This window comes from Varroa destructor, unplaced genomic scaffold (assembly GCF_002443255.2).
Source record: "Varroa destructor unplaced genomic scaffold, Vdes_3.0 BEIS01000004.1, whole genome shotgun sequence".
Taxonomy (NCBI): domain Eukaryota; kingdom Metazoa; phylum Arthropoda; class Arachnida; order Mesostigmata; family Varroidae; genus Varroa; species Varroa destructor.
Window position 1 is genome coordinate 6,895,020 of NW_019211457.1, and position 16,793 is coordinate 6,911,812.

The 16,793-nt window shown below is 42.4% G+C and overlaps 1 protein-coding gene across 3 annotated transcripts in view; it reads left to right on the forward strand.

The window, feature by feature from the left end:
- Nucleotides 1–16,793, forward strand: part of LOC111249932 (uncharacterized) — a 390,414-nt gene that overhangs the window by 265,728 nt on the left and 107,893 nt on the right. For all 3 annotated transcript variants that reach the window (XM_086987780.1, XM_086987779.1, XM_022804407.2), the window contains one exon: nucleotides 2,237–2,295. In XM_086987780.1, coding sequence (XP_086843906.1) covers nucleotides 2,237–2,295 — 59 coding nt within the window. The remainder of the gene's footprint in view (nucleotides 1–2,236; nucleotides 2,296–16,793) is intronic.

Genomic DNA, 16,793 nt, shown 5'->3' on the forward strand with positions numbered 1-16,793 from the left:
ATTGTACAATATTATTCCTATTAAACCGTGCTTTATTTAATGCGATTCGGATTCCATAGTGTTCAAGGCTTTTTTGCTAAATATTTATGTTGATTCGTTAATTTAAATTTGCTCACTTCTTTTTTCGCCCAGATTTTATGAGCGAGAGTTTTGCAAATCAACCCAATTAGTACAACGCCCTTTTCAACGAAAAAAAAACTATGCCCCGAAAAAAATGTTGACAAACTTAAAAAAATCAACTGAGATGAATTAGGGGTCATTCCATCAGTGAGAATTACCAGTTTACAACCGAAGCGCTGGAAGGAAAAAAAGATGGGGCATTTTTCGCCAAATTCAATGTTGTGCCCGTTGCGCGGAGCTGAAAAACTGATAAATTCTTCGATCGATTAAATCGCCAAAAGTGATCAGCTCTCGCAAATATATATTACGCTCTGTGCAAAAAACGAAAGTTTCCTAGTAGTTGTGTGAGTTATATGTCCTGTTGCATGAGCTGTTAATAACGATTCTTTCCTCGTTCAAAGCAGCAGTAGGCGAGAAAAAGTGCTGAAAATCATAAAAATTGTGCGAGTCAGGGTCAAAATGAAAGTGTCCTTGCCACTTTTTGCCAGATTTACCTTCGAGATTTCGCTTCATCAGCGAGACGGAAGCGCCCTTGTAACCTAAACCGAGTGAAGCCTGCGACTCCAGAGCAAGTTTTCATGTGCATCAGGCGTTTTCGCGGACAGTAAGGGGAGCATTTTTAGGTTGGGCAGATTAACAGGCGGTTTGCGGTTACTTACAATCGCTTGTCTTCTACCCCGCGTGGACCCTTCAAGCCACTTTGGGCAGGAGCGAATGATGAATTACCGCGCTTGAGTTGTTGGTCACATTAGACAGCATTCGTTTCGGTGAAAATCATCGACCTTCCCTATGCTAGTATACGATGATAGTTGTATAACACGATAGAATTAGTCCCGATTTCGCGGTGAGGCTCACTCAACACGTTTGCCGAAGTTTCGTTTTACCTTCTTTCATTCTGAAGGTATTATGTTATATCACAACAGTACAAAACCTGGAGTGAGTTCGTTTCTATACACGTTTACATATCTCACTGCTACGAAATGCTCCGAGCCGCTGTATGATAGTACCACCAATAGAAGTAGCAGGTAAAAAGACCTTTTAAGGTCCCCAAGGGCGCGGACTGATGCTACTTATTCGAGAGCATAACTAGTCCTGTGGCTAACCCCAAGGGAATAGCTCTTCCTGCAAGCTGCCGCTAGTGAGTCATAAAGATTTCGGCCTGTGTCTTCGAACAACCTGTTCACTACTACTGCCTTTGGTGCGGCCGTGCCGAAGTTCTGCGCGTTTGCTTTCACCTCTCTTCGGTGAGGCCGCCTTCTAGGCAGCCCAATACCAGTCGTCGGGTGCTAGGTTTCCGTTTTCGACTTCCGTGGGGGACTCTCGATGACATCGACCCTCTCACAGTTTGCTCGTCGACTTTTGCAGAAAACACGTCGCTCATCATACGTCCGGAGACCCTTCCGTGAAGTGAAGCTTTGACGGAAACGATGACGGCACCGGCGCAAAGCCGGCAGATACACAATACTTGGAGTTTGGGCAAGTATGCACTGTGCAAGCGTTCAGCAGACGTTGTGAGGGGACCGGGTGGGCCCTTGAGGATGTTTAACGGCCGAACTCGCACGCGCATATACTGTAGGGGTAAAGAGGGGTCAGAAACGAACGGTCTCAGCAGACAGAGGAAAAGGTACATAGGAGCATGCTGAGCCGTGTCTTACTGGCCTTGCTTGGCGCAAGTCGAACCCATTAGAACGTAACTGTCCATATGTTTCTTGAGTTGGTAGCGCATTTACAGTAATAAAAAGCTATGTAGAAGTACGATAATAACAAAGCTGTAAAAATACGAATTTGTTACTGGGATACGTTGTGCATGGTCCCAGAGTGACTGAGAGATATCAGTAGGTTGAATCACATGTAAATGATTACAAATCGCAGTCTATAGTTCATATAGAAATATATCGTATTAGGGAAAAGGCTGACAATGTATTTACGTTGAGGTAAATATGTGATAGATGGACGGACATAGTTGATTGGTATAGTAATGTGAATCCGTCGGCTATTTGAACCAAAACAAATTGCCTGTAAAATAGAATCAAATATAGCCTAAAACTATGTTCACTATGCTAGCAACAAACAAAACTATATTAATCGTTTGTTTCATCCTCGTTGCTCTTTTCAGAATACGGAACGCTAAAGCATCTACACGACGGCGGAGTGCATCTTATGCTGGATACAAATGTGAGTCCCTTTCTATAATATTGGCCACATATCTTATGTCCTATCCCTGATTAACTCGTTCCGCCCTTTTGAAGACTGCTTTCCCCATAATCTTCCAGGACGTTTAATCAATGTGCGGTTGACGCACTACTAATCGGGGGTTTTCCCATCTCCTCCAAACATTTAACACACAATCCCAATTTCTGCCTTGCTTTAGATTCAGATGATTGGACACTGTATCATATCATGTTGTCATCGGCCAAAACAAGTTTAACGAGCTGTACCAAAGCAGTCCTGACGACCTTTTAGAGGGTGTTTAAAATAAAAGCCTAGGCTGTGTGTGTGTGTGTGGGCGTGTTTCATGACCTGTTTAGCGGTTTCAATTCAATCCAGCAAGTATGTTAGTAAACAACTCGTCAAATTTAAGAAAAAAGAATAGGCAAATTATGCAGAACTGATCATCATTGTTGGGTCTGGCTGCCATTTTAAATGTTTTTAAACACAGTAAGGCATTTGGTATGAATATTAGCAGGTAGAATTATTAAAACAGTTTAGAAAACCTATGGTGCCGTTATATGGAAAAAAACAATGCTAAAATTATGCGCTACCTTACTCCAAATTATGCTTTATTTTCAACTGCAAAGTTAGCAAAAAACCATTAGGTGTTTGCGTTTAGGCGGCCTTCGCCTTCTCTTTGACGACTGTAGGAACATTTGTTTCGTATTTGGTTTACAATGTTAGCGCCGCGTGGAATATATTTTGTACAAAACCTCATTTGGAACTAAATGCATTGTCACTAGCTCTTCCGTAACCATAAGTCCGAGGTAGCAGGTCCGACGTTAACTAGAGGTCCGTGTCCTTGAGAGAAACACTGTGTTATTAATCGCAGGTGGGCTAGGGGAATTTCTTCATCTATTCTCTCATGTATGCCCTGTATTGTACTGTGGTCCGGTCATTGCTGACTTCGTATCTGCTTATATGGCGATTGTGTTCAAGTCCACATATCCCAGCTAGTCGCAGAGCCGGCCAGCAGGATTACGGGTCAGTGGCTTGACGGGACGGGTGCTTCCATCGCCGAGTAGTTCCATTGCAGTCACGATAAGAAACGTAGGGGCTTTGATCCGTCACACTTCTTATATCTTCCCCAGCTTTTCGCTCGCGGAGCGACGGCTTGTCTTGTTTATTTATTTTTTTTTTTTGCTAGTGTTGCCTTTAATCTGCTTCTCTGACGGCGCCACGAAAAGCTGAAACCAGGCAACAATAAGATTACCTGATGGCGGTCTATAGAATCTGCAAGAAAAAACCTGGAGATCACCAGGGAACAACCTGTCTGAGAAGTGACGAACCAAACCATCTTCTTCCAGACGCCACAAAGCGATCCGGTATAACCGTATGATACCTTCCCTGCTGTAGTGACCAGTGCAGTCCAAGCATCAGCGCCCAGATGAGAGCATACCTATTTAAAGGAGCTCCCAAAAAGCAATCGCCCTCCTCGAGCTTCTGAAAGGTCAACCGTGTAGTTAGGTCAACCGTGTAGTTTTCCCTTCAATCTAGGATAAGCTACTAGTCAGCTAGCGACAAAGAACAGAATCTTACTTCCATTACAACGGCGGATTTTTTGTAAGGCAGTTAAAAATGTAAGTTTGACAGTTTTCCCGTTAGATTGATTTATAGCTTTCCAGAAAATAAAAATTTAGCAAACCAGTCTGCGTTGCCACGCATCTAAGGTCGAATTGACAACCTTCAATTTTCTGTGATACATAGTTCTGAAAGACTTGTTCATAATAACATTTTATGGCTTGCCATATCGTTCCACAACTTACTTAGTTAGTAACCAAAATAGTTCGGACTTCGGTTGGCCCGGACAATTCGGCCAGCGCCAGGACGTGCTTAGTAGTATTTCATTTCTTTTAGCCCCAATTCGAGTGGTAACCGCGCATTAGATCAAAATAAATGTGCATCATGTAGTACGGCGTGCAGCAGTCAACGTGACGACTTTATACGCTTAGCAGTTTGTCCACAGAGGCTCGCGCAGTAGCAGAGGTCACGTGTTTAGGGAGGGGGAAGGAAGTAAAGGGCGCGGGTCGCCGGGTCCATTGCTTCGACCTCGTTGTCTCGTTATGACATTGGCCATGCGAAACCCCCTGATAACTTCCTCTTGCCAAAGCACATTCTCACCCACAGTACTCATTTCAGAATCCCTTGGAACGTCTGCTGCAGATGACAGTTGAATCGAAGTCGTTTTCAAATGGCATAGAAGTTTATTTCCTCTATATACCATACTCACATCTTTCTATTTTGGAGGATTTTTACACGCCGTGTCCCCAACCTCACGATTCCGCTTCGCTTCAACGGACTGCACGTACGCGAGATCGTTAAATTTTACCTGCTGAAACGTTCATTTCGACCGAGCCCCAGATACAGATCGTGGGAGAATTTGCGAAAAATATCGAGGTGAAGTGGCAGCCATGTCGGAAATAAGGGGATAAGATATTTGCTGCCTCGAGGTAAGCCACATGGGGGTGGTCTCGTTGAGTCCTCGCGATTTCCGATCCATCCATAGTTATCAATAGCGGAGATCCTTTCGGTCCTCGTCGCGGTCCTAGGTGTGATTTTATGGCCTGACTCTGCCGTGCAAGCTCGAACGAACCTGAATCGAAAGCAGCATCGGCTTACGGCAAAGGCAGCAACAGCACGTGTATATTCAAGAAAATAATCTCGAAGGCGGGAAAAAGAGTTGTAAGACGCAGTCAACCCGTTACCTATACAACGTCTAAGCAAGCCGTATAGCTATCATTCGCGTTGGATTCGGTGTTTTGAACGGATACGAGGTCATCAGGCAGCTTCAGGACAGACATTTGGATTGACTGCGCTCATGAAGTCATACTCAGGCCCGATTTGCGGAGCATGTTACTGAGAAACTAAGAAGCCCGAAGTATTTGAGGTGGGCTATGCTTTTTGAGGGGTAGCAGAGTTGTACTGCGTGATTGCATGGGATAGTTAGAGAGAATAAGGAGTAGAAAATAGTGCAAGGCCAAAGCAGCTATAAAGAGGTCTCATGCCTTTGTTTAGAGCAAATATTACATAAGTGATGGAAGGACAGAGCACATTATGGAGTAGTTTACATGCAGTTAATGAACTGTTTTTTCAAGTGCATCGCTTTTATTTCGCTGCATTTTATAAATGTATTGTTAATCACTTTTGTGAGATTCAAGATAGTGACACTACCATTGCTAGGCGTAATAAATATATCATATATATATATACGATGTTGTGAAGCAGACGATGCGCTGAAAAACAGGCTATAGCGACCATTACATTAAGTTTGATGAAGACAAGTTCTGTTGATTTTTGTATCTGTATACAATCCTTCTATTATGCACCCAGGGGTCAGCAAGTGTAATATTTGTTGTTATGGCTCATCGATGGAGCCAAAGTATCACTATGGTGAAATATTCGGGATATCCGGGGCGAATCGACCCGCAGGATCCTATGCAACAGGTGAAGATGAATTTCGGACAAAGCATTTACGAGGCTAAGGCCACTTTTTTTGTTTGGATATTGACCCCGTATGTTTTCAGCAGTTCGTAAAAGATTTAAGCTGTGCTGTCTGCCAACTATGGATAATAGATAGCATTTAATTATATATTCGCTGGTGTCACACCTAGCTCATTATTTTAATCTTGTGTCTTTGTGTTTGCGGGTGTTTGTGTACCTGGGCAATGCCCACAGAGATGACGTCAGAGCTAAGGCTTATGCGTCCATTCATGATTCTCTTCATTTATGTAACGTCTGTTCATAGGCCGTTTCGCAAGATTTTTTTTTTTTTCAGGTTTACTCGGAAAGTCGGGTTTACGGGATTACGTTACGATGTGAAAAATTTATCGAAAAATTTGATTTTTCGGAAATTAGGATAAATTATTTTAGAGTTACTTATGAAACTAACATTTCTGTCAACTTTCTCACTAACTTACTTCGTACTACTTAACCTCGGTAATACAGTATATCATGTACTGTGCTCACATGAAATGCTGGCTCGGGCAACAGGATGCCATTTAAATGACGATTAAATCTTGACTTCAGCGTAGGAGTGAAACGAGCTTCTACCTCGGTGCTACAAGAAACCTGTGGTACGTGAACGAAAAGACGCGATCACGCTCCGCCATATTTTAATGCAGCATACACAAACTCTGATATACGTATGGATGATACGTGCTACAAAAAAATCACGTAAGAAAAAGAGGTAGTGTCTGGATACAGTTGCCGGCCAGCTGGTGCATGGCCAAGTTCGACTGTCATTTAACTACACTTCTTTTATAACGCCACCTAGTATCTTAATATTTTCCATTGCGGGGACATCTCTATTATCTCTGGTATCAGGCAGCGTAGGAAGGTGTCTCTGTTACTGTGCGAGGTAATCTAGAATACATCGTTTAGGATGGTACGGAATTTGATGTCACCGTAGTAAAACAATCGGAGCTTTACAACTGGAGCCATACTGACCGAACATACAAGGGATCCGCATGTTCCTTTATTTTTAGTATCTACTAAATGACTACTAGTGAAAATCTACAAAATGCGCTTATGGAGTATAATTCTAATTTAATTTCAGCCGTCACCAACCAACTTGATTGATACGCAGGCAATAGATCGGACTGGTAGTAAACACGAAGAAAAGTAACGACGCCAAGTTGGAAAACGTGTTAAGCAATGAAATATTAAGCAACAAATGTCTACTTGCAATGACGATGCCCTTTTAAGATGAAACTGTGTACCATGTATGCTTTTATAGGCACCTAGTAAACATTTCAGTTTAAGTATAGAAAAAAAGGCCTGTTGGGGCCTGACCAATTTGCCAATGAATTTTTGCCAACCGAATCTTTGCATCTCTAACGAAGATTTAATTATTTCTTTGCTCTGAGACAATTCGAACACTAAGCTACAAGTTCGTTAAATAAATTAATCTAAAGGGGCCGTTCATCTTGTTTGTGCATATACACAGATAACGAGTGTTCATCGTCCATTTTAAACTTCCCGCCTTTTCCCTTCTGACCGTTACTGTTAGATCTGTACTGCGCCTTATTGGCCGTCCAGGTAAGAGTTGAAACAAAGAAACAAATTTAGAACCATCACCGGTCCATGTACATTTGAAGCAACATAGCTATATTCATTCGTTGTTGCAGTTTTGTCTCCTCGGAAAGGATGTTCAACGTAACCGCCGACCCACCCCAGATTCCTCTCCGGTCACTGAATCTTATTCGGCTAAGTGTCGCTTGCTCGAATACGGGTTCTTTTTGGTACATGTCTACGTCCTTTCATCATTGCGGGCGGAGAAGACGCAATCAAATGGACAAGGGGTGCGGAATAATTTTCAGGCAGTACCAAAAGCAGTAGATAGCACTAAGCCAAATAACGGCCAAAGAGAAAAGCTTAGTTTATCTGTCTCAAACAACGCCCCTCACGCGCCCTAGTCCCTTTCGAACCGACCGGGTGAAAGCCACATAATGAGTCCTTTTTGTCCGATCTCTCCGTAATGAGTCCCGTTTCGATAGCATAAGCGTAGGCAGCGTCAGACGGATCGGCAGAAATGGCCAGGAAAGCACAGACGAAATGTAGGAGAGTTCAAATGACGTGATAAAGAAGCTGACAACACTCGTTTCAACTTAATACCATGTATCGAATACAACTCAGTAGACAATATTGTACCAGCAATCGCTAAATTCGTGTTTGCGATATTAACAATTACAATGCATTAAGATGTCTAGCTAATACGAGTTCGTGTACGATTTCTATATGGATATAGATTCTTAATAACGGTCTGTGATGAACAGTGGTCATCTAACGTTATTTTATCCCCAAACTAAGACGGTACACTCTATTCCTACAAAGTAACTTGAGTGGACATAGCGGAACATGAATACATAAACAACTATATCGCCTATGATATGGGCAGTTGATACAGACGCTACCATCGTTGGCAAACAGAATTAAAGATTTCTGAGTGGCCCGTTCGTATAGCAGGCGTAAGTGCAATTGAAAGTTGGGTCGGCATGGTCGAATAGAAACCGTGCGGGCATTCTTATAAAATTCCATGTCGTTTGATTAGTGTCGATTTCGTGTGGTGAAGAAGGCGACGACTGAAGTGGTTTTTGGCATTTCTGCTTTTGATCTCAGGTTCAACGATCGTTTGAGTTCAATAGGATTCTCGAACAGACTTGATGGCTTGAAGCGGGCTCCAGTACAATCTGGCTAAAGGATAAGACGGCTCGTGTTTGACACTGATGTGGGCACGATTGTGCGGTGGGTGCCGGCGGAAGTGACCATTTATTGGCATGGGAAGCAGGTTGAAAAGGAGAGCATGGTACCAGTGTTTTGTGCTAAGTTAAAACGATGTGCGTCCGGGTTTCTAATCACAAGCACCTAAAGTCTGGTGGCATATGCTGCATAGGGGTTATAATGTGTATTTATGGTATTTTATATTTGCATGAACTTTATGCAAATCAAGCCCGCCAGCTTAAAGCTCGGCGGGGCCTCTATTTCACAGAAGGGCGTAAGTTATAGACAGAACAATTGGCTAAAGTTGTTTGATCATTGTACCTGTTGGCGTGTTTTAGAGAATAAAAGGTGAAAATTTTAGAAATCTAGACTTAGCGCATCGTCAAACTTGACGGTACGAAACTTATATATAAGCTTATTTTTCAATATATAAGTCGATTTATATTCTCTAATGTTGTAGTGTTTTGCGTTAGGTAGCCTATTAAATGGTGCTATATATAATATACCAAGTAGTAGCATCTATATAGTAAATGTATTAGGCTGCGACCACTCTGGATATTCGATAACGTGGCGAAATACCCTGGTGAACTACTATAAAATCGCAGGTGTCACCAATGAGCTCCCTTGCACCGTCGAGCAAAAGCTACTAGAAATAGCAGGGTATTAAAGAAGTTCTAAACAGTGAGTAGACCGACCAAATAGTTCTTTGCAGCTTATCCAAGTAGCCTCGCTTGTTAGAAAAGCGGAATGTTACGCGCGCTTGATGATGCTGGCTAGTCAATGATAGTGGACTTTGTAATAAATAGAACGATCACACACTGCCAATGCTCATGTTGACAGCAATGGCGCTGGCGACGCCCGAAGCCTCCAGCCAGATACCGCTAAAGCCGCCTGAGGAACACTTTGGACCTCATGGGTGATTGGCTCAGGATAGTATAGGCACTTCGAAGACGAGCCGCCACCTTCGCGAACTTTGAACGAGTACTCGCGTATATCACGCCTGCTGGGTGTGCGTTTATTTAAATTTTCAGAAATTTTGCGATATTAATTGTTTGCCGACGTCTTGCTTGATGGGCCTTTCGATGTGATCGAGCTCTGGACTAGAAAACCAGAGCGACTCGTAAGCGTTGTGGTGTTGCACACAGAAGTAAAAGCTTACAAAAACTGTATCTCTATGGTGCCAGAATTGTGATACGTATATTAAAAGAAAGAAAAGGAAGGAGGTCACTGGCCGTGTTGTTTTCGTTGACGACAAGATAGTTCAACTATTTCAGGATGAGAAGAAGACTTAAAAAGATGGCAAAGAACTGATTCCGTTACACTAGTAAATAAGCTATTATTAGTTAGTTATTAAATTTACTTCATAATTCAATCGTACCGGACTTGTAGCTCTTTTTTTTTCGCAGATTTTTATCGGAGGTAGTAATTTAATACAAAGTCTAATAGATATAACAGGACGCCTTAACCATACAAGCAGTCATTTTTGCCTAGTTATAGCAAATCAGTAGTTTCTCATACATGTAATAGAACATCGTGACCGCTAGTCTAATCGGAAAGCTCTTCTCACTCACTTATCTTTCCATTTCCATTGGTAACAAACGTATCTAAGAAGTGGGCAGGTTGCATTTCTTTGAAGGACACTCCCAGTCTTCAACGCCGAGTCCTGATATACCCAAACAGAGATAGACTGTCGTTCGGCTTGAACCGCTAACTGGTACTAATCAAAGATACTTTACAGTTTAGAATTAATTAAACCACCCTGTACCTATTGTTAAAAAAATAGCCATCTTCTTAAAAACAAAAACACATCAGAGTGACAGACGGCAAGACTCATTTTTCATAAAGTGTTTGAATTAAGCAATATAACGTTTCCTCCTTTTACATCGTCTGTAAAACACGGATAACTAGGGAGGTCGAACGAACAGCAAATGAAAAATCTGATAAATAGAAATAGTATGTCGGAAATTGCTTAATTCCTCTGCTGCGATCGATCGGACTGTTGCTATGCAATTTTTGTTCCAACCGTACTATGATCTATTCCTGTGTTAATCATTCTCTCACAGGGCCATCTTATCCAGAAGTGATTCCGGCAATCCTTAAGTAAAACATATTTGTAGGAATCAGAAAATTAAGCTATGAACTGCCACTCATAGAGGCTGAGAAGTCCTGTTCCAAATGTTAAAGAACTCTCAGAGTCCCTAGCGAGCTGAGAATTTCAAGCCCATGACATGGTAAACAAAGAAAGATGAATTTTCAACGAGTTTTGATTGGCAATCAATGCAATAAAAGAAAATACCAGTTACCTTTATCAGTGTAATATTCATCTAGCAATACCTCAACGCTGTTATGGTTAATATTTTATTGTTTACCTAAGCATTTGTAGCACTTGGCTTGCCTCTACCTAAAATCTCTTTTCAATGCCCCTTGTACATCGTGTGATTCTCAACGTTGTTCGTTTATGATAGTATTTTATAATCTTTATACTTGTATATTGTCCAGCATCCAAATCTGTTACGTTTAAAATAGTATTAGAGTTAGACAAAAACTTATGGAGATGGGGTCCAGGGTGAGAATCCCGCGATTCTTTCGATTTGAACTCTGGTCTACATAATGTATTGGCGGCTAACTTTCTCGAAGAAAAGCCAGCTGCATTGTGGTCTCCTCTAACTTTACGCAAAGGCTTTTAGAAAGTTCCTAGTAATTATAATAAAATTTGAGTAATTAAGTGTTATCAAGGATTTAAGATGAAACGTGAAATGCTTAAAGTGTTTATCCTTTCACTTTTCCACTGCTATTATCTTTGCTAAATTGACCCTATTATACAAAGTTGTCATTTGAAAACTTCTTTTTACTTAACTTTGAATACCCCCTTTGAATAACCTGAACAATTGTCAAAAATATGTATATAGACAAAGGTAAGCCTTTGCTGAATCTACATACATCGCAAGCAGATATGGGCAAGGGCTTTAAGATGAGGTAGATAGATCATGGTCCATTGGAAAAATTCGTAAAACAAACATTTGGATTATAGGGAATTTTACCTTGAAAGTAACTGCATCTTAGTGATGCATATACGACGCTTATACCGCATTTGTTGAACTTGTCGAGTGGACATGTGCGAGCTGTGAGCTTAAACAAAGGTTATCGATTTATGATGGCATTGATTTTATTTACTGAAAAGTGAAGTCCATATGTTTGATCGCCCATGCAGATATAACGTAAGAGTGAAGGGCAGTTACGTGGGCCGTGAAGTAACACTAATCAGCTAGCATGAATTATTAGCAAGTAAAATGGTACGGTAGGACGTGTTCCCCTGCAGGATATTGTTCCAGGTACATAGAAACGTACCCAGCCCGTTGCATGGATTACGAACAGGTCCGAACTGATTGTCGTGTACGATCAACATTATTACAACGTAATGAAAGAAGATGCTGCAGGTCCTTATCGTACCATTGCCATTGAAGTGTATTGCTATAATAACAATGTAAAAGTTCAACTGCTTCTGTGAGAAGCTAATTAAGTCGTTTTCCTAGACACCCTTCCACGAGATATTGACTATCAAGTAAATAACAGAAATATGTTAAATATTCCTTTCTTTTAAAAAAGCATATCGTATGTTGAGTATCCAGGAGATTGCTCCTTTTTAACGTTTTGGGTGCTAGCGATATCGAAGCTATGCGAGGGGCTAGATTGATTCGTGCGTTGTCTTGTCGCAGAAGGGTGAATTTTTACCTTCGCACTGAGATGTGCGCATACGTTCACGTAATATAACAGGCATGTGGCAGAGGTGTAACACGTGGGGACTGAGGTGAATTTTACGTTATCCTTCAGGAACTCCCACGAACCTTCTACCGGTCTTCGTGCTCTATGCAGCTCGAATCGGAGACTCACTCATCATTCCGGGCGACTGACGACTTTCCCCGTCTTTGCTGAGCCACAGGGGGTTTCGTCCGCAATTTCTATGTTCCGGTTGTATCGAATCATTCCGCTATTTCTTTTTTTCTCCCACAACCGTCCAATGCCCCGAGGGGAGGGTGAATCTTGCTTCTCAAGTTTTTCTGCCTTTTTGCCTTGGAATCTCCGAACCGCCAAAAACTATCTGCACTGAAGATCCTTTGCTACCCCAGGGAAAAGATACCTCAGTTCTATGCTACGCTATTAGGTGAAGCTAATCGGAACTCTGGTAGAAGACTTGTCATGAATTGAGTGGCCCCTTCCCCCGCCTCCGGTTCCCTCCCTATATCTCCCGACATAATGGCGAGTTGAAAGACGCGAAAAGATGAAGGAACAGAAAACAACGAAAGGGTGATCAAAGCCACAGGCCGTTAGACTCACTGCCACAGCTGGCAATCGTCTACTGCAAATCGACTCCGCGACGAAAGTAATGACAATAAAGATTACTATGCAATTTGCGACAAATAAAGCGATCGGGACGATGAAGGTGAGTTAATCCGGGTGAAGGGTGGCGGCAGAGCGAGCGCTGGTGGACGTGACGGTGATTACTTCGACTATTCGCTAAGGCTTGTGTGTATGCTAGGGACGGGAATAGTTATACTGTGTCGAGAATCCTCGAATTCAGCTTGTGCGTGTAAGTGTCTATGTGTAGGTAGAGAGGAATAGGGTGGGAATGAAGTATAGAGGGATCCGATGATGTCGCGAGCTAGGGCGATTCGAAGCAGATGGATTCCCGTTGTAGGTGTTCTCATGTAGATTTGTTTTTCGGTATAATTTAACACAAAAATGATTCGGCGTGCTTTATGGGGGTATCGATGTTACTGATACGAAAGAGGATTATTGGGCTCAAGTTGTGTGGTACTAGCGTAACGTAACTAAGTGAATCTCTTTTATTCTAAGGGTTCAGGTGTTGAAAATGAAGTCGGTATCTCGACTATCTGTACTTCTGGACTGTATATGATTAAGATTTGCTTAGGTCTTACAATGCTCTAACAAAGCCCCTGTATTGGCCCGTTAGAACCCACTTAATCCCATAGTTCGCTTTCTATCTAAACCTTTTTTTTTCGGGATTCAATGCCTCTTTCCGCCCCATTCATACCGATGATTTTCTTTACATGTGTTTCCTGCCTCACCTCGAGTGTTTGCTTAAATGGCTTAACGTCATGGCAGAAACCAGTTCAAATACGATCTAAACAGCAAAGCTAAATCCCTGACGTCAGGAATCGGTCCCGTCTAGCATGTTTGTAGGTGTTTGGGGAGTTCTTTCAGGGTCGACAAATTCAGGTGGTGTAACCCCCAACCAACATCCACTACACGAACGCTGCAAACATCCGAAGAAAAAACAATTTCCGCTCTTTTCATAGAGCTACATCATGGTATTAAGAGGCGCTAGGCACAACGACAGCATAGCTTCTGATATCTACAGTAGACGATGTTCAGCTTAGAAAAGTCTTTTTTTTTTTTTTGTTTACTTTTGATTTTAATCTGTTTCCTCATTCACTAAATATGTCAATATAGTTCCTGTATTACTGAACTGCAGCAGTCCCTGTCATAATTCACAAATATCAAACGACAAATATCAATTATTTTTCAATATCTCCACAAGTTAAATTACTATTTTAGCTAATATACCCGTAGCAGACATTTTAGTATATTTTAATGCCGTTGCATCGATATGCGCTGCGCCAGTATAGTTCAGTATTAAGTTTACGAGTTACTATAGGTCTTGAACTTCGAAGTAAGACTGAACTAGTTTTTTTTTTCTAGTTCAAAACTTGATGGGCGCAAACGATACGCAGTATAATGCTGTTTTGCTTGTCACTGGTCACCGTTCTAAAATGTAATGTGGATTATAATGGTTTTTTAATGGCATTTATTGCAGTTATTCACTTTTCCATAAAGCAAATATCCTCTATTGTTTGCCTGGTCTGAGGACAAGTCTACAATGAAAAACACGGAATTTGTATTTGCACCGCCTTTTTATAAACGCTATTAGCCTTCTGTGACTCGTCTATCCAGGGTCCTTAGGTTGCAAAAGCTTACGTTAAGGGCGAGGGCTACTGGATCGTTAAATTGGAGGTGGTGACCTACCTGCAAACGTTTAACATGACGTCCAATTTTCGTCTTAGTTCCCGCTACGATGAATCGTTACAATGACGACTCGTCTACAGGCTAACGTACTTAAAAATGACGAAGGTAAGTTAAAATGGCCCTGCCAGTAAAGGAGAAGCTTTGCAAGCTTTTCACTTTGAATTTGGTTCGAAAGCCAAGGTGACAAAGTCAGACACAAAGACAGAGCAGGGGTCACCACCCCCGTAACTTTCTCGTCCAGACCATCAGGTTTACGATTCAATTTTTCAATTCTTAACGCGTTCCGCTTTGAAATTTTGTAACGAGGAAACTGTTTTTTTTTTCTCAAAATATTGAATTTTCGATGAAAGAGAAAAGTACCTAGGCGAGTTAACCAGATGACCAAAGTTTTTCCGTAGAAACGTTTTCCGCAGTATAGAGATGGTTGTGCGTGGCTGTGAGTTTAAAAAGATTGCCCTTCACACTTTGTTTCCCTTGATGCTACGCTGAAGTTATATATTACAACATTTCGTTTGCCCGACAAACCCAGCCAATAGTTGAAGGTACGCCATGATTTGAAAAAACGATTTCATAAGGCGAAGTCGTATTGGTTACGTTTTCTGCCGTCAATGTAAACTGATTTTAGGTCAACAGGAAAAATACGTTTAGAGCGGTTTATTAGAGACTGGCATCGCATAAGTGAGGATATAACACAGTTGATATAATTATGATACTCGTAGCTAGAAAACCCTGCTGTCGAGCGGTCGTCAAGCTGAATAAACAGGTAGAAGAGTATAAGCTAGTTAAAGACCGATCCTATACACAGGAAATAAAGCAAATGCATAAATGCTTTTTCAGCCAATTTGTCTAGTAATTGCAGTTAGCAAACGCGCAGTAGCATTTGCCGCGTCAAACGCGATATGCATATTTATTATTGTCATAGTAAGTTAGTGGTACTCATGTAATCAGCCTATGATGTTTCCAATATTTGCACAATATTTCAATGATGTTCGATCTAATCTTAGCCACTGGGAACGGCAGACAATATCGATCTGCAGTTCCATGTATTTACTCTACGTCGACGGTTTACCGAAGGTAACATCGTTCCGCACGGGGAAAACACAGGTCCCACAACTACTGCCTAATCCATGCTTGCCTTTGGCCTCTTATTTTTACCCGACGCATGCTTGCCTCTGGTATCTCCTACTGCTAGTGCTGTCTTGTCTATGCTGCCTTCGTCCCAGGATGAGAAGGCGGCCTTTTGTCGCGGTGGCGCGATGTGAGTTCCGCCTGTATTTCTTGAGTAAGCCAGACTCCCTCGGAGTCTGGCAGAGTCACCACTGCTTGTCATGATTGCTTTCGAGCAACCATTCCCTCGGGGAACACGCACAGTTCCGTCGTAAACCGAAACCGGCGGTGTGTGAACGCCGTCCGGTTATGGGATGCGACAAGACAACGATCCAGCAGCTGCACGCAAAGCAGACATGGCGCAGAAACATGGGCCGACACAAAGATATGGACGACTTTCAGGGTTAGCAAGCAACGATCTCGGTCAGACCCAATCCCATGATACGAGATCAGCTCGACCAAGAGCGTTTCGAGTGCGCGTAGTGGGCACCTGGGCTTCGCACTGTTGCATGCAAGGAATTGATTTGATTATCGGAGCCCCCGTTGAAGCTACCGCTGTTACTGCTAGCGTAAAGCCACAGGGGATGCAAAAGAATGAATACTGACTGTGATGATCTCTAGACATTGAACGCTCCCTACAGCCAGTTGCCGGTGCCGTCGCCATTGGAGGATAGAAGGGTAGCAATGTCGCTCCTGGGCGAGGGCTTGGTTTGATGGAACTCGTCTTCACTGCTGCTAGCTATTTTTAGCTTTGTATACTGCAAGCGGGGCAACGTAAGGCGTGGATAAGATCGAGGATAACGTCATGAACGGTAGTGCACATCCTGCGTTTGGTCCATGCTGGAGAGAACTTCGAACGTCCACTTGAAAGGCGAACATGATCAGGTACGATGAAGGGCCGTTTTGAAGACATCTGCTGAAAGCGGGTTCGGGGTCAGTCGGTGAGGCGATCGCCTCGGGGGATGGGAGGAGGTTAGGGGTTACAGCAAGGAACTCTTGTACTTAGCGGCAGTGGTAGTGAGTAAATATGCGAAGCATAACCATATTAAAATTGCGAGTATGCCACACAGACGAGAAGAGGTTCGGCAGCG